General features: G+C 43.8%; 1 protein-coding gene across 7 annotated transcripts in view; it reads right to left on the reverse strand.

Annotated features, from left to right (window-relative positions):
* The window catches only part of TMEM225B (transmembrane protein 225B), a 30,956-nt gene extending 12,781 nt beyond the window's left edge, over positions 1–18,175 (reverse strand). Inside the window, exons 1-4 of one of the 7 annotated variants that reach the window (XM_054589847.1) lie at positions 18,106–18,175; positions 17,588–17,717; positions 2,363–2,558; positions 557–638 (exon numbers count right to left, since the gene is read on the reverse strand). In XM_054589847.1, coding sequence (XP_054445822.1) covers positions 557–568 — 12 coding nt within the window. In that variant the 5' untranslated portion in view covers positions 569–638; positions 2,363–2,558; positions 17,588–17,717; positions 18,106–18,175. Of the gene's footprint in view, positions 1–556; positions 639–969; positions 1,085–2,362; positions 2,559–6,295; positions 9,448–14,435; positions 14,469–17,587; positions 17,751–18,105 lie in introns of those variants that run through there. The other 6 variants (XM_054589846.1, XM_054589845.1, XR_008530505.1 and 3 more) reach the window with 6 other exon arrangements.
* Between the last annotated feature and the right edge of the window lie 174 nt (positions 18,176–18,349).

An 18,349-nucleotide genomic window follows, 5' to 3' on the forward strand; every position in this document is an offset into this window, starting at 1 on the left:
CCTATTGATAAGTCACCTGAACTTCAGAGTCTGTTTCCTTTGCTCTAAAATGATAAAGTTGGTGGGACCAGAGGGTGCTGAGTCCCAGCTCTAAAACTCCCCAGGTAGAAGTCATGGCTACATACTGATCCCCAACGCCCTGGATGGAACTGGGGTGGGTACTCTGGACATTTTCATCGGATGGTCTGTACCCCTTCCTGTCTACTCCCCACAAACTAAACTTGTCTAAAGCTGACTATTTCAGTCATTCTCGCCATCACCCACACTCTAGCCAGGAGCTCACGCTGGCTTCTCCCATTTTCCCATGCTTCTGGATTATCCGCCTTCTGATTTTCACAAAATTTTCCAACCACCCACCTTTCCTGCCCCTCACCCACCATGTCTCCCTCCAGTCCTGGGCCACAGTCCACCCCAAGCATCTGTAGCTTCCATCCCTGGGGTCCCTCAGAGTGCCCTCTCTGCAACTTTAGACCTTTTAAATTCCACTTCTGCAAAGCTCAGCTTGGTCCTGTCCATTCCATGTAGATTCCTCCACAAAAATTAACTGTGCACTTACTGGACGCCCCATGCCCAGTTTAGGCCAATGCGAACAATTCAGGGACCAGAAAAGACAGGAATTTGCAGGCTCTTGGTAACTACTGCAGAGAGAGACAAATAACACATTACATGATACAGTGCTTTCCTCTTCCCAGTCTGGGGTTACCATGGGGACACCCAGTGTACCACCTCCTGTCAGCACTCCCTACCCCACCCCCACCCACCCTCCACCCCCAATCCTGCTCTCCAGTGAGGTAGACCTTGTTGGCCACTCAAAATCTAAGGGCAAATGTATTCAACTAGTCTGCTTTCCTCTCTGCCTTTGCCAAGCCTGACAGCCCTGAGGAATGAGTTTTCCCCAAGGTGAACAGGAACAAGCAGAGGAAGGAGAGGAATTGAGTGGGAACCTGGGGTGCCGCAGGGAGGACAGACCTGGTTGGAACGCACCCAAATGGCACAGTGATGACCGGGCCACCTGGTGGCACAGAAGGGAGGCATCAGGAGGTGAAGGACACACATGACAAGGGAGGTGAGAGGCACCCTCAGACAACAGCCCTTCTTTCCAAGGGGACAGGTCAGGGTCCTGTGTGGAACAGCTGGTAATGCTGGGACTGCAAGAAGATGCAATTTGGGAAATGAACTGATGCCAGCCAGACTCAAAGGACCACCAACATTTTAATATTAAAGGGGATTTATAGATCCCTCTGTACGGATGAAGAAACAGAGAGCAGGAGAGAAGACTCCAGGATCCCACAGTCAGTCAGAGGGGACCATGGACCAGAAAGCCACATGGATGCCCCTCCCACCTCACCAGCCAGTATTGGCCAGCAGTTCAGTTCAGTTCAGTTCAGTGATTTCCAAATATGAAGGTTAGTGAAACTTGCAATTTTTTTTAATGGGTATGTTAAGGTGCGTGTGTGAGAAAGGGAGAGGAAATGGAGGAAGGTAGGACTGCCAACTTTTAATTTTGCCTAGGGCATTCAAAACAAAACAAAACAAAAAAACCCTGTCATCTACTATCTACTGTTTTAATTATTATTTAAAAAGGACCTCAGACATCGGAAAGCAGAAGAGCTGCATCTCCTCCCTGGGGCCAGGACCGCAGCATCTGAGAACTACTCTCTTGGGTGGGGAGTCTCAGTTCGGGTCTGCTCTGGGACAGTCTCCCTAAACCAGCCTGCAACAGCCTGAGTGCAGCACCGTCACCTCCGCAGGTCCTGTGCACCCCTGGGGACCCCTGGAAGCTGTACTGGGGAATAAAGAGGTGAGTGACATAAAGTATACCTGGGTTGGAACAGGGAAGAGACCAGGAGGGAACTGCCTGGGCCGCGGGAAGGAAGGCCATTCTTTCCACTGGCAACCTTCCTCTGCCCAGACCTTCCATGGCCCCAGAGTCACAGTGTCATTTTCCAGGTCCAAGGATGGGCCCCAATCTGGCCCTCTGCCCGCAGATACCACCCTGTGGGTCCCAACAGCTCAATGGGTTATGTTTAGCACTGGCGGTGGGAGGGGAGTGAGGGGGTCTTCCCCATGTCCTCCCCCTGTAGACCTGCGAAGCCATCTCCACTCACCCTCCCGCTGGTCTCCCCTCCCTCTTCGGGGGCACTATCAGGGTCTCCCGGTCTCCTCAGCAGGGCTCCCCTCCAGGCGGCCCCACTGCAGTGGGGCGGGGCCCCCAGAACCCCCCTCGTCTGCCCCTTCAACCCGCGGTCCAGGTTTCCGTTGGCCCCAGAGGAAGGCCTCTGAGCAGAGTCCCCAAGCCCTGGGGCCCTACGGAGGAAGACAGGGGCTCGCCCCTGGGGGAGGTTGTCCAGCCACTGCTCACCTGGCCCTCCGCTAGGGGAACCTGGCCTCAATGGTTGTTCACAGTCAGGCCTCGCTTGCCAGTGCGCAGAACAGGGTGGGGGTTAGAGCAAGCAAGCTGAAGTCCACGGGATCTCAATTTGAATTCCAACTCTGCCATCACCAGCAAGGTGACCTTGAGTAAGTTACTTCTCTCTCCTGCATGTCAGTTTTGTCATCTGCGGAAGGGGATTAATAATAGTAACTCCGCTTGTCGATGGCAGAAAGCATCCAATGAAAAGTAGCTGGAAAACACGTCACGATTGACATCCCCACCCCCGCCAACAGTGCTGCACAAATAGCGGGCCTCGACTGGGAACCAGGAAGAAGCCCTGAGTTTCCTGAATCCGCAGGGCCTGGCCAATTCACTCCGCTTACCCAAGACTCTGGCTCCCAGGCGCTCCCCAGCCTTCATACTACGCATGCGCTCTGATCTCCGTCAGGCCTTCCTGGCCCTTACGTTCATTTCCCTTCTCCGCCCTTCTAGAATAAAGTGTTTGAACCTCTGAACATCCGGGCTGATTTTAAACTTTTCAAAAAGAGGGCACTCAGTGGAGGCAGCACTGGCTTCCAGCCCGGGGGGTGGTTCTAGTGGCCAAAGCGGCCACACTCGGAGCTGGATAAGTCACCAGCTCTGCTCGCTCTGAGTCTGTGCTCACCAAGAAAATGCATTTACAACTCATAAGATTTTTAAATTTCAAGACCCAGACCATGTCTAGCACCCCTTCACACCTCTCCACTAGGCACATTGTACATATTCCAAAACAAGAGGAAGGGATGAGGGGCATGGACCACACGAATGTGAGTCATCTATGATGTGACAGGCACATGACAGGCCTTACGCTATTCAGATTCTATCTGTCATAAGGTTTAGAACCCAATTTGTAACTGTTCAGGCAAGAGAGGGCCTTTATTAGCTTAGCTGGGTGGGAGCAGAAGTACAGCTGGTGAGGACTGGAGCCAGGCCAGGAGCACCCCTGGACCTGGACCTCTGTCCTGATCTCAGACAGGTAGCTTTGATCTCCTTCATCTGAGAGGCTTTCTTTCTCTCATAGTCAACTTCCAGACCCACACCCTCATATTTAGCCATCGTAAGGAAAAGGGATGTTTCCTTCACCCTATTCCCACCCCTACTTGGTTCCAAATTTCCCAGGGAAGCATTTAGATTGTCTTGCCTTGGATCACATGCTCATTCCACTCTGGCCTAAGATGAGTCAGCAGTGCGCCACAGTGGCCAGGCAGTAGGGTCATCTAAGAAGCCAGCAATTTGGAACACATATTTGGAGCACAGCAGAGAAAACCTTCTTAAAGGAAAGGGGATGTGTTCTCAGAGAAGGGGAGAACTGGTGGCAGGCCACGACAGCCTTTCTCTATGCTCTTTTATACATTACTTTTCAATGCCATTACACATCAAATACAAAAATGATAGGCATTATTATCCCCATATTGCAGATTAAGAAACTCAGTCTCAGGTTAAAAACCTGTCCAAATCATCATGGAGGCTGCTAAAAGGTCATGGATGATTGCTAAAAACCTTAGTCTGCAGTGGAATAGATTTTTCGTGCTGTGCGGGAAGTTTATCATCTTTGCAAATTACTAATGGCAAAAAGAAAACGTATCTTTACATTGGATAGGTCTTAAACAAGTGAACAGACACTACTTAGGGTGGAATAATCTGACATCATGAGCCTCCAGAGGAGACAGAGAATGAAGAGATAGATATTCTTGCCAAAAATCTTTAATCAATCCTCTCAACCTTGTTCCAGTTGAGAGGAGCTATAGGGTGTTGAGGAGGGAGTTAACCAACACCACCACAGGAAAATAGAAGTCAGTTTTCTGAAAAATTCTAAAAAATAACTGTTCTTGACTCCTCCCTAAGTCAATGTCACTTTTTTAAAAAAGGTGGACGAACTGTTCTAGATTAAAAGAAACTACACAGACAAAACCAAATGCATTAGGTGACCTTTGATTTTATTTTGATTTGAAATAAAAGAGGAATAAAACACACTCTTGGAGCTGCTGGGAAAAATCTGAAGATGGACTACACTTCAGATGGTATCGTAGAACTATATTCATTTTCTTAGCTATGCCAATGGTATTGTGATATGTAGGAAAATAACCATAACCTTAGGAGAACCATGCCATAGTGTCTAGGGGTGAAGGTTATATTCAAGCTTACTTTCCAATGATTCAGAAAAAAATGTACATAGATAAAAAGCAAATATGGGAAAATTAATAGTTGTTCATCTAAGTGGAGGATATATAGGGTGTTCATTACACTACTCTTTCAACTTTTCTCTGTACTGAAATCTTTCAGATAAAACGTTAGAAATAATAAAAAGAATTTGTCTAAGAACACACACACACACACACACACACACACACAAAGACAACACACACAGAGCTGGAACCTAAACTCAGGTTTATCATTCAGCAACTTGATATGAAAACTTTCTCTAATAACAGATACAATGTTAGGTGCATACAGTCCCTGCTTTTATGGAGCTTTCAATCTAGCACAGAAGATAGCAAATGAATAAATCATTTTTTTAAAAGTGTGATCAGTGCACAAAGGAAGTATAGCATACTATAGGAACTGCAGAGCAAAAAAATTCAGTCCAAGAACTACTAAGAAGGTGTGATTTAGACAGAATCTTATTCCCAAAAGGGACTGCATTGTGCAGAGGTTTTAACCTACTCTACAGCAAGAAGTACTGTACATTGCAAGCCTGTGTTGCCTGCACACAGGACACAAGTCTCACTTACCTCTGTTATATGCAATGAACACAGATGTTTTTTATTCTGTCCTAACCCTCCTTTTTCCTTTGACCCTTAGTGCCGGTTGCAACTAATTACAATAAATCCATTTTATAACCCAATATCGGTTTTTAACCTACAGTTGAAAAATACTGTGTTCAAGGACCCAAAGAATTTCAAAATGCCTGGGAGGAGTGGCTACAAAGCTGAAGAATTTGGCGAACAGAAGCAGGATATGAAATGTCTTGCAGGATTTCATCCTAAGGACCATGAGAGGCCTCTGATGGGATTAACGCAGTCACCTTTGGGTGCTAGTGCTAAAATTAATCTCTTGTCTCCTTATTTCCCCTTTGTCCAAAGACTCCTACCTCTTTAGCCAGCGCAAAGGAGACACCTCTCACTCATGTGGATGCAAGGCTGTATACGAGGTAAAGCTGAAGAATGCCAGGCCAGCTTCTCCTAGGACTGGAAATTTTAGAATGTGTACACAAGTTTAGGTTATAGCCTTCTTGAAGTATTTTCATATTTTCCCAGGCAAGGGAAGAGGGAACTGCCTGCTGGAAAAGTGGGTGGAGTACCCATGAGTTGGGGCTGGAGTCTCCAGGGTTCTGACTTCCCCTAGGCTGTGTTTCCCCAGTGCAGAGCTCCAAATTTGCCCTTGGTTCTAGAGCCCACAGTTGCCCAAACTGGATTTTTACTGGGAAATGAGCAGTCCCCTGCCCCTGTGAGTCCTAGCTTACTGTCCTCAGAGATCCACCCAATAGCTGGCTTCATCCCCAGTGTAATGGACCCCTCCCACTGCTCCTGCCTTCTAGCCTGGAACACCCTCTCTCCTTTCACACAGGCCTGATGCTCTCTATACTCCCAGCCCAGGCCTCTTGCAAGCCCTCAATGACTAAGCCACCAGATCCTATGCGGTCTCTGTGTCCTTCTCTCTCAGCACCTGTGAAGCACTGATATCCTCTATTGTACAGATTATCAACCTTGGATGCACATTAAAATTACCTGGGGACTTACAAAATCCCAGTATCCAGGCTATACCCCACAGCAAATACATAGAATCTCTGAGATTGGGACTGAGTGATTCCAGTATGCAACCTAAATTGAGAATTACTGCTCTTACGCTTTGTTGCAACTAAGAGCCATGAGGGGGGCAAGAGATGGTATCACTATCCATTCGGGTGACCAAATGTCCTGGTTTGCACAGGATTGAGCATTTTCAGGATGTGGGACTTTCAATGCTAAAATTGAGAAAGTTCTGGCAAACTGGAATGGGTTGGTTGCCCTCATGTTCACCTGAGCACTAAAATCTTAGTGAACTAATCTGGTCACTAGTGATTCTTGTGCCCAAAGAACAAGAGCCCCTCTGATAGACAAAGTCTTCTCTCCTGTCCCGGTCTCCACAAGCACCTCTGCACACGAGCAGGCACCTGGCACATGACCCTGCGCATTCGCTTTTCTTAGTGCCATTCCCTGCTATGCTTCTCTGCCCATCAGAATCCTGCCCAGCCTTCACACCCAACTCTTTAAGCCCCCTGTCATCCCTGAAGCTTCTCAGACTCCACAGGAGAAAAAGGCTCTTCCTGTCGCATTAGGGGACGGACTTGGGCCAAGTGAAGTATGTGGGCACAGTGCTGAGAACTCAGATCTGGCCTCCTAGGGTGGTAAACTCCTCCGGATATCCAGTCAGACATCCAGATAGCAAGGGATTCCTTAGAGCCAGGTCACCCTTACTTAATGTCAGTAATCACCTGCAAGGATGGCAAAGTACAGAAGGTGGCGGAGTGCAGAGAAGAGAGTTGAGACAAGCAAAAAGACCTTGGTTTCCAGTAAACAGATTCATTCCTCAGCCATCCACTGAACACCTACTAGGTGCACAGCACCAGCCAAAGCAGGAAGCTATAGCAGAGAGGCAACTTTAAATTCCAAGAGTCCACAATGTAATTATAATTTTCTCTGATTTTTTTTTCAGATAAACACTAATCCAGACTAACTGGAGGAAAAATAATCTGGTTATTTTAGATTAAAAATAAGCATTTACAACAAAGCAGTTATTTCTCTCAAATACCTAGAAAAAAATTTAACAATGTACTACCTAAGTAGAGGGACATTTGGAACTTCTTTTGATGATTAAAATATTCATGGTAAATAGGTGCTCAAATACTTATTTTTTTAGTTTTGTCAGTCAATTAGGTATCCCACTATTCAACTGTTTGCAAACTTTTTCCCCAACAATTACTTGATGGTGAAGCTCTGCCTCAGGATATAATGGAATTTTTGTTATAAAGGAGTTTGAACAGTAGCTTTTTCTGATAGGATATCTTGAGAATTATTGAGTGTCATTTTAAAACAGCCAGAAATTTCATTATTTTTTTCCATCCAAATACGAAACAAATGTTTTTCTCATAAGGATAGTAAGCATGTGTGTCACTACGTTTCATTCAGAGAAGCAGAGACAGGAGGAGACACACACACACACACACACCTGGCCCAGCTGCTGAGGTGAGTCAAAAGATCAGCAACAGTGAGTATGAACTACGAAATAACTGCTGCTTTTCTTCTGCCCCCCAAATCTCCCAACAATCTCCTACAGCCCAGGTGAACTGAAACATACAAGAAAAGAAATTCTGGCAAACGCAGTTCAAGCTACCCAAGCTGACACATAGCAAAGCCATGACATGTCATACTGAGAAAGTATTTGGCTTAGAAAATCTGCACATTTATTAAGTGCATTTATGTCACATTAAACGAAGAGATTCAGCAGTCTGCAGGACACTGAGGAGTAAAATACTGTCCCAAGAAGACCCAAGAGCCATTTTTATCTATAGTTACAACAAACAGGACAGATAAGATAGAAAAACAATTGGGTTCAAAGGTAACCTATTGCTTTCCTGATCTATGAGTCTGAGTCCAAAACTCCTGGCTTCTTTCTTCCCTGAAATAGACCTAACTCATTCCATTTTCAGAAGATGGCTATGGCAATAAGAAAAGCAAACCATAGATTCTCCGCCTGATGGAGATCCTCGATACCAAATGAAAACTAGTACTAAGGTTCCACTTTAGTCATCATCTTTTGTAGTGTTGCATTATGCCCCTTCCGTGTCCTTCTCCGATACACAGCTGGGTTTTTCACATCCATCATTCCTCCAAAGTGAACCTGCTCATGCTGAATAAGGTACAAACTCAACCTAAAGGTTTTCATACACCTAACACACCTATGAGATTTATTTACTACGTGGACTTTTAGGTCTTAATATAAACAAGAGCTGAACTAGGCCTAAAGGCCATCCACACTCACTACACCCCAGTGTGAGCTCCCTGATGTTCAACTGCAGCTTAACTCCAACCAAAGGTAATACCACCTTCATTTCATTCACAGTTTCTCCCTCGCACGAATTCCCAGATGACAAATAAGGTATGAATTACACTTGCAGGTTTTCCCACATTCTTTACATTCAGACAGTTTGACTCCACTGCGAGTTTTCTCATGCTAAACAAGGTGGGAGTTCCGACAAAAGGCCTTCCCATATTCACTACATTCATTACGGTCTCTCTCCAGTGTGAATTCTGTGATGTTTAATAAGGAGTGAACTCCTACTAAAAGATTTCCCACACTCATTACAATCATAAGGAGCTTCCCCTGTACGGAGACTCTGATGTTCAATAAGGTGTGATTTACAACTAGAAGTTTTCCCACAGTTATTGCATTCACATGGTCTATCTTTGGTGGAACTCACAGATGCTCTATTATATTTGAGCTCTAGAGGCCTTCCCACATTCAGTACATTTATAGAGTTTCTCCCTAGTGTGTATTCTCTGATGCTGAATAAGACTTGAAGTCCGACCAAAAGCTTTTCCACATTAATTACACACATTAAGGCACCTCTCCTGTGTGAGTTATGTGATGCTGGATAAGGTGTGAGCTGAGCCAGGTTTTCCCACACTCACTACATTCACAGGGTTTCTCTTCAGTTTGTATTCTTTGATGCTGCATAAGGTTTGAACTATGGCCAAAGGCTTTTCCACATTCATGACACTCATAAGATTTCTCTTGCATGTGGATGTTTTCATGCTGAATAAAGTATGAGTTCTGCCTGAAAATTTTTCCACATATATTACAGATTTGAGATTCTTCTTCAGTAAGAATTTGTGGCTGTTGGATAAAGTTTGCAATATTTCCGAAGGTTTGTCCATATTCAAAAGCTCCCTCGTGTTTGTTTTGTTCACATTCATCTCCTTCATGTAGTCATATCCCTACTGCAAGAATTTTCTGCTTTATAATTAATTGATCCTCAGTCCAGGTCTCACCATCTGACAGAAAATATAAAAAAAGGTAATTGTAATAAGAAAAACTTCCGGTGGGAAACAGGGTGATCAAAGTATTCCAGAAGTATCTGATTTAAAAAAAAAGTTTTAAAAAAATGGCCTTGCAATATAGGGAAAAGATTGATACAAGTTGAGCAGATATGGAGAAAGTTAGGATTTATATATGAGGTAGCCAACCAGAGATATACTGGGATTAACAGAAAAGAAATGCAGTATTTGAGGAAAGTGTGGTATGTCAGGTCATAGAACGGGTGATGTTGGGAAGTATGTGTGAGAAGGGGCAGGGACTGCACAGACAGACAAAACAGGGGAGCCTCATCTCAGAGGTTCTGTCCACATGGTATCCTGGCCACATGGATTGTCTCTGCTAGACCAGAGAAGACTCCCTCCACCTAATCATACCCCAAGACCTTCTTCACTCCTGTTGAGTTTCTCTCCACACACAGATGCTCACTCATGAACAGACACACTCAGACTACATATGCACCTTTTCAAAATAGTGAGAATTGGGAGGATTTGACAAAGGCAGATGGGGGGAAGAATAGGAGAAAAAGTTGTTTAAAATATGAAGTATAGTAGAGAGAAACATTTCCAAATCTACTTCAACTCTCAGAGAATATATAAAAATAAATTCTGTACCCTAGCTGTATCTAAGGGAGACATGATAGAAAACAGGTCGACTTTAATACAAATAAATTTTACTTATTGAATAGGGCTTAGTGGAGCTAGTGAAGTTGTTTTGCAGTGATACTAGAAAAAGCAGGTCCTCTGCATAGAGGGATCTTTCTGAAATAAGGTGGTGATGAGGAATTTCCAATGCAGCATTTCCATCAGCAGTGAAAGCCTAAAACATATGCAGCCCTGGCTTTATTAAACAATGGTGACTGCCTTTAAAGAACTTAATAATTATTTGTGATACCATCACAGAACCATATTTACATTTGTTCCACGTCCACATATGCCTTCATCTTCTGTGTGTTCAATTTGGATACTGAGGGTGGGAGGGGGGTTACAATTTTTTCTTGTGATGAGAACTTTTAAGATCTACTCTCTTAGCAACTTTCAAATAATCAGTATGGTATTGTTAACTATAATCACCATGTTGCACATTTTATCACCAGGACTTATTTACCTTATTAACTGAAGTTTGTAGATTTTGGCCACCTTCATCCAATCCCCCCAACTACCACACCTCACCTCTAGCAACCACCAATCTAATCTGTTCCCGTATCTTTTAGATTGTTTTTAGATTCCCCATACAAGTGAGAGCATACAGCATTTGCCTTTCTCTGACTTTTTCAATTAGCATAATGCCCTCAACGTCCATCCATGTTGTCACAAATGAAAGGATTTCCTTCTTATTTGTGGCTGAGTGACATTCCATTGTATACATATACCACATTTCTTTAACTTACTTAGGTTTTTCTATGTCTGACTATTGTAAATAATGCTGCAATGAACATGGTGGTGCAGACAGCTTTTTAAGATAATGATTTTGTTTCCTTCAGGTAAATATCCAAAGTGGAATTGCTGGATCATATGGTAGTTGCATTTTTAATTTTCTGAGGAACCTTCACACCATTTTCTCTAATGACTATACCAATTTATCAATAGTGGACAAGGTTCCCTTTTCTCCATATTCTCCTCTATAATTGTTATCTTTTGTCTTTGGATGATAGTCATTCTAATATGTGTGAGTGGTTTAATGTTTTTACATCTCCCTGCACATGTGTTTACCTTATGTGTCAGACAGATTGCAAACTCCTGGGAACAGAGACTATGTCTGACAAGTCAAGTACCTAAAGACTGACAAAGACATCTATCAGGTCTAATTACTAGCCAGCCAATTCTTTTTAGCAACATACCATAATGAATTCAAGTCACTCACTAATGCCTGCAGGAGCACAATCCAACAGAACTGTCTGTGGTTATAGAAACTACCCACTTCTGTGCTGTCCAATACCGTACCCAATAGTGCCTAATGAGCACTTGAAAGGTTGCTAGTGCAACTGAGGAGCTGAGCTTTTCACAGTATTTAATTGTAATTAATTTAAGTTTAGTTGGCCATTTATGGCTACTGTCTACCCTACTAGACAGCATAACTCTAGAGCTTTCTAAATCTGCCAAATCTGTCCTACAGGGCTTGGGGCACCTAAACTTAGAAGCTCTTCAAAACTGGATTCATTAATTAGGATGAAACATAAGAAAAAAGAACAAATGGAGCCTCCATCAGCACATCAACAAGTGGTAGGGCAATAACCCAGGCATGCCTCCACTTGGACTTGGAATACTTAATAATAAACATCTCACTCCACTCTACCTTTATAATCTCATCCCTATCACATCTGCCTTCTGTACTTGGCTTAAGCGAATATGAAAATGAAAGCTTCTGCTCTGTTGCCCTGACCTGGCCCCTATCTGTCCTTCTAGTCTCATTCTGATCATCTCCCCTATACAAAGCCTTTTCTACTGTCTGTTGAACCACTCTATTCACTCCCTATCACAACATGTGAAGGCTTAGACATTCTAGAGGATGTGCTTTCTGTCAGACATTTGACAGCCTGCTGGACATATTCAAAAATGTAACTCTCACTTCTTTCAGGCCCTGTTCAATATCACCTTCTCCATGAAGCGGAAGGTGATCATTCTCCTGTAACTCCTGAAATACTTCTCATCTTTACAAGTCATATATATGGCCCTTCATTCATTCACATTCATTCAGTATATTTTACTGAGCACCCACAACATGCTGCATACCATTCCAGGCTCTGACATATATCAGTGAACAAAACAGACAGAAATCCTGCCTCTAAGATCTTTCCTTTTAGTAAGGGAGATGAATAATAGTAAAATGTCAATTATATACTATTAGAAAGTGAGAAAAGCGCTATAAGGGAAAAAAGCAAGGGACAAGGATTAGAGTGCCAGGTGGAGGGACAGCGAAAAGAACTGCAATTTTAAACATTGTCTAAGAAAATGACATTTAAGGAAAGACTTGAAGTAGATAAGGGTATCTAGGAAGAAGGATCATACACAGAAGAAATAACAAGTACAAAGGCCCTGGATGTTCAAGAAGGCCAAGTGTGACTGGAGCAGAATGGGCAAGGGGGACAGCAGTGAGAAATAAGGTCAAAGACATAAAAAGGGGTCCACGAGCATAGGTTCCTATAGGCCATAGTAAGAGATCTGCATTCACTGAGTGAGACTCTAGGACACTGGAGAGTTTTGACCAAAGATCAGATCTGACATTTCAACAGGATGACACTGGCTTCTATGTTGAACGCAGGCTACAGGAAGGTAACAGCAGAGGAAGGACAACCAGCCAGAAGGCTATTTCAATAATCCAGTGAGAGAGATGATGGTGATCTAAGCAGATATAGTGGCAGAGGAGCTAGTATCAAGTACTTGGATTGTGGGAAGATGTTGATGGTCTCATCAGTAGAATTACTGACTAATGGATATGGATAGGAAAGAAACAGATCTTTCCCTCTGGGTTGAGGAGCTAGAAGGGTGACATTCCCATCTGCTGAGATGGGGGTATGTGTAAGCCAGCCACAGCATCTCCAATAATCTAAACGGACATTTCCAGGTGGCTCTCGTACCAGTCCCAAACCCACTTCTCCTTCTGGTGTATGATTATTTAATATAATATTCTTGCAACTTTCCTGTAGCTTTAACATTTTTCAAAATTAAAAAGGGGAGGGGAGGCCCTAACTGGGTTGCTCAGTTGGTTAGAGCTTAGTCCCAATATGCCAAGGTTGTAGGTTCAGGGCACCCTGAGAACTGGTCAGGGCACATACAAGAAGCAACCAATGAATGCATAGATAAGTACAACAACAAATCAATGTTTCTCTCTCTCACTCTCTAAAATCAAGAAAAATAATTATATATATATGAAGGAAGGGGCAACAATGACTCCCTTCACTGTTCCACATCCATTAAATAAACAGTACTATTGCTTCTGTTATTACTGTTAATGTCCTCAAGTCAGATCCTAAGCACTCCCCACCTCCCTAAACAAATCAGATTATCTTGATAGACAACACTCAGCTGTTAAAAGCTAACATTCATCAGTATCTCTGCATACAAAATCTTAACAGCTCACTCCACTCTACCTTTGCAATCCCGTCCCTATCACATCTTCTCTATGTTCTAGTTAATCTGAACCAATGTCTCCTAAACATTTATCCCCAGGCATTTCCTTCTCCTCTCTTTCAACTTCACCTATCAAAATCCCATTTATCCTTCAAGACTCAGCTCAAAGGCAGTGTCCTTTGGGAAACTTACCCTGGTTTCTCTCCTTGGAACTTCTAAGGTATACAGTTCCTGTATCCCTCATGGCATTTAATTAACGCCATTGTCTTTGGACGTTAGAAATAGCTTTAGTTTTGTGTGTTCCCCTCAATTTATATTGAAAGGATTAGAGTAAAAGATGTCTTCCATTTCTTTTTCTCCAACCCCAGGACTACGTAAAGAACTCTGCATGTATTAGGTGCTTAAAAGTGCTTCTGATTATTTCCCAGCAATCCATTAAAAGGAAGTTCTACTTCATCCACAGAAGAATCTATAAATCACTGAGGGTCCCAAATAGATCATTTATAAGAACTCTTCAGGACCGAGACACAAGTAGAATTCAGAGAGGCATATCCCCTCATGGAAGGAACCCCCTACCATGGCATGTCCCCCCTCAGCAGACAGGGGCCAGCCTGAGACAGAGGTAGAGAAATCCAAGAGCAGCGGCTTCCTGAAATAACAGGCAAATAAAGGGAGGAGCAAATCTATGGAGTTCTTTAAATAGGTTAATCACAAAACTGTATGATCCCAGCCCTGACCAGTGTGGCTCGCTTGGGCATCATCTCACAAAGCAAAAGGCCGCCAGTTCGATTCCAGTTCAGGGCACATGCCTGAACTGTGGGTTTGGTTCCCAGTTGGGGTGCATGTGAGAGGCAGTTGATCAATGCTTCTCTCTCACACTGATGTTTCGCTCCTTCTCTTTCTCCTTCTCTCTAAAAATAAATAAATAAATAAAATTTCTTTAAAAAGCCTGTGTGATCCCAGACACATTTCCTTCTAACAGAAGAAATGAGCAATAACTCTTTTCGTGCCCCTGAACAAAACTCATGTCTACCTTAAAATATGACTTTATTTGGAAATAGGGTCTTGGCAGAGGCGAATAGTTAAGATGGGGGCACAATGGATATGGGTGGGTCCTAAATCTTACGATAGGTATCTGTACAAGATAAAGGAGAGGCAGATTCAGACACAGAAATACACAGGGAAGAAGGCCTGGAGAGAGATTGGAATGATGCAGCTACAAGTGAAGGAGCACCAAGGATTGCTGGGAGCCACCAGAAGCTAACAGTCATGGAAAGATTCTTCCCTAGAGCCTTCAGAGTGATCTTGGTCCTCATGGATTTCTAGCCTCCATGATTGTGACAGATTACAGTTTGGTCGTTTTAAGTCATACACAATTGTTTGTGGTAATGTTACAGCAGTGCTAGCAAACTAAGGTACTTCCTGTTTGATGTTCACCAATCAACAAACGTATGAACCACCTACTATGTGCAAGATACTGGTATAGATATTAAAATAGATATATATGACCAAAGTGCTTCAAAGCACAAAATTAGGAATGACAACCTCTACCTAGATAAGTTGGGTACGGCATCCTCAAAGAATGACATTGAGCTAGGTCTTGAAGTATGAACAGGATCAACAAGGTAAAACGCATTCCAGGCAAACATAACAGTATATGCTAAGGCCGAGAAACCTAAAAGGTAATACTAAAACTAAGGTGTAGTGAAAAAAATCTCAATGTGACTGAAATGTAAGCAGAAGATATGGCAGAAAAATAGAATAAGGCCAAATAATGAAGAGACATATAAGCTAAACTCGGGATTTTGGACTTTGTCCTATAGGCAGAGAATAATATGATCAGACTTGCTTCCAGGGAAGTTTATTCTGGCAGCTGTATGGGAAGCCAGTGGGGGAAATGACCAATAGCATAGGAATGTTTCAACAACCCAGAAAAAATATATAATGGGCCTAACATAAGGAAGTGGCAGTGACTGGCAACAGAATCAGGTCTTTCTGAAGAAAGATTGATAGGATTTAATAATTAAATTTGAAGAGAAGGAGAAAGTAGAGGATGACTACAAGTTTTCTAGCTTGGGAAAACCAGTTACTAAAATTAACCCAGGTAGTCACAGGTAGGTAGAAAGATAGGATATGGTAGAAAGGGATGAACTCAAAAGTGAACCTATGAACATCTAGTACTCAGGCATCAGCTAGAAGCAAGAGCAGCACACGGTGGTAAGTGAAGTAATGGAAGGAGGTAGGATTACCTACAGGAGTAAAAAGAGGAGTGGGCTGAGAATAGTCTTGGGGAAACTCAGTGTTTAAGGAACAGGTGGAAAAATAGGAGTGGTAAAGTCCCCGAGAAGGCAAGGGGCAGACCAGAAGAAAATGGTGCTTCCAAAACCAAAGAACAAGAGTTATAAGGAAGAGTGAGTGCAACAAAAAATAATAAGGGGTCAAAAAATTAAGAGCTGAAAAAAATGTGTTCAGTTAGTTCGTTAGTGAAGCTACTGACAGCCTGGATATAACCAGTTTTGCTGGAACACAAACAGAGCCCTGTGTTGAGAAATGAATGGCAATTACAAAGATACTGGCAACTGGCAAAGATTTTTTTTAAGAGGTATAACAGTGAAGGGAACAAAGGCAATTGTAGCCAACTTCCATCGGCTCCTCAGTCAGCCACCCAGCCTCACAAGTTCCCATGTAAATTCTTGCATCTGATTGTTCCCTTCTTCACAGCCCCAGCCTGTTTTAGAAGCTTCATGAAAGGGTCTGTCCTGCACTGAGTCTTCACACATGGGACCTTGAGATGTGTGGGATTTGGATAGGCAGAGAATGTAAAAAACAGTAATACGTGTGAGTAAAAGGACACAAATGCACAACAGTGGGTAGCACAGGTGTCTAAGTGCTGTCTGCATTACCTTGTGCAGACACACCACTCTTGCTGAGTTTGCCTTGGGAAATACTGAGGTAAGGCCTTAAAGTTGGGTTGAGACTACTGCAGAGAACTCAAAATATGAATAATGAGTATTTAAGAAGGCAAATATGGGCACTTGGTTTCTTAAAAAGACTAGCAGCAAGGAATCTGTAGTAAGGATCTATTCTATCCTCTCATCAAAAACTGACTCCTTTCATACCCTAAATTCTTCCAAGGCCAAACTCATGACTTTCTTAGGGTTCCAGGGCTACTACCCAGTTCACAATGATTTCTTCCTATGGATTCCTACACTGTTTATTGTCCTACAGCCTCTTATAGTTAACTATTCCAACTCAATTCTAAGCTGGTGGGTGGTTAGGGGTTAGATTTTCTTTCAAGTTAGTCTCAACACTTCATAATAATAAATATTGTTGAATGAATTATTAGCCTGAAAACATCATTAGAAGACTACATATGTGAAAGAAAATCTCCCCAAATATAAGCCATCTCAAAGTCCATGATATGCCTTATCTAAATCTTTGTTTCCCAATTAAATGATCAAGTCTGCCTTTTTTTTTTAATGGCCAGACATAGATAGCAGAAAAATGCTGAGATGAAAGACTGATACTAAAATGTGGATATTTATAGTTTAACCTCATCTTCCATCAGCAGGTGGCTGGCTTGTCTACTGTATTCCAGGGGCAAGCACCCTCTTGCAGTTTATACCTTGAGTGGAAAATGTATCTTCCCTAATGGTGAAAGAGAACTTGGGAGGATTCCACTCTTTTCCTGGTACTTGGGCTATGGGGTAAACTTTGCTGGGCTCATTCACTTATTAATCCACATGACATTCACTGAGCTTCTCCAAAGACCAAGCAAATTAGTAGGTGCTGGAATGACAGCTCCACAAGCCTTAGTGCTATGATGGCGCTCCTGCAGGTATCCTCAACAGTCAGAGAGGAAACATTAGTTATAGGCCTCATTTACACGCAGTAGAGTTTTAGGTAATAAAAAATCAGTTGTCTTGCACCAGGACAATTCTAAGTGTAACATTAATCGTGTCTATCTGATCTAAGGCTGCAGTCAGAAGGACGGTTTAGACCAAGAAAGCCAGTTACGTCAGCTCCTCACCCTTGCTCTTTCGAGGCTCCTGCTCAGGGGATGGAAACAGGGACTCCAGAGACATCTGCTCAGGCAGCTTCTCCATGGGCCGGATCCAATCCTCGGTGCTGCTACAAAGCCAAAATCTTCTCTAAAAATTCTTCAGAACACAACACAAGGGACGGGCAGTCACCTCAGGAAAGGGTAGGAGAACAGGTCAGATACAGGGAAAGCAGTAGGTGAAGCTCTCCCAGGAGAGACTCCCAGTCCAGAAGGTCTGAGAAGCTTCATTCTCTCTCCAGGCCAGCTGGGTCCTGCCGTGAGAAGGTCACCTGGCACGCAGCACCAGGAGGCAGCCTGCAGGCTGAGCCTGGGCTGGGGGGACCCAGTAGGTTCCTGCACCCCCACCCCAATCCCACAGGAATCCCCTGCCCTGCCCCCAGTCCCCCAGCCCAAGCCCATTACCGCAGTCAGAGCTTGACACCGTGATGGCGCAGTCGGCCCCACTCTCCTCCCAGAGCCCGGGGTCGCTGAACCCCCATACTCACTTGCTCAGCCCGACCCATGCGCTCCACAGTGTTGGCGACTTCGCACTCCTGAAGGAGGTCTGGGAAGTCGGGTTCCTCGGTATGCACTTCCGGGTCCCATCTAGGCAGCTTGGAGGTCTAATCTCGATCACTGATTCTCCGTGGGCTGCTTGGCGGGAGGCGGGGGGCGGGGGCGGGATATGGGTCCAGAATGGCGTTGGGGTGGGGACCTACCTCGGTGTTTGTCCTTACCCCAGGAAGGATT

The sequence above is a fragment of the Pteronotus mesoamericanus genome, unplaced genomic scaffold (assembly GCF_021234165.1).
Source record: "Pteronotus mesoamericanus isolate MK-2021 breed Mesoamerican mustached bat unplaced genomic scaffold, CSHL_Meso_final scaffold_167, whole genome shotgun sequence".
Taxonomy (NCBI): domain Eukaryota; kingdom Metazoa; phylum Chordata; class Mammalia; order Chiroptera; family Mormoopidae; genus Pteronotus; species Pteronotus mesoamericanus.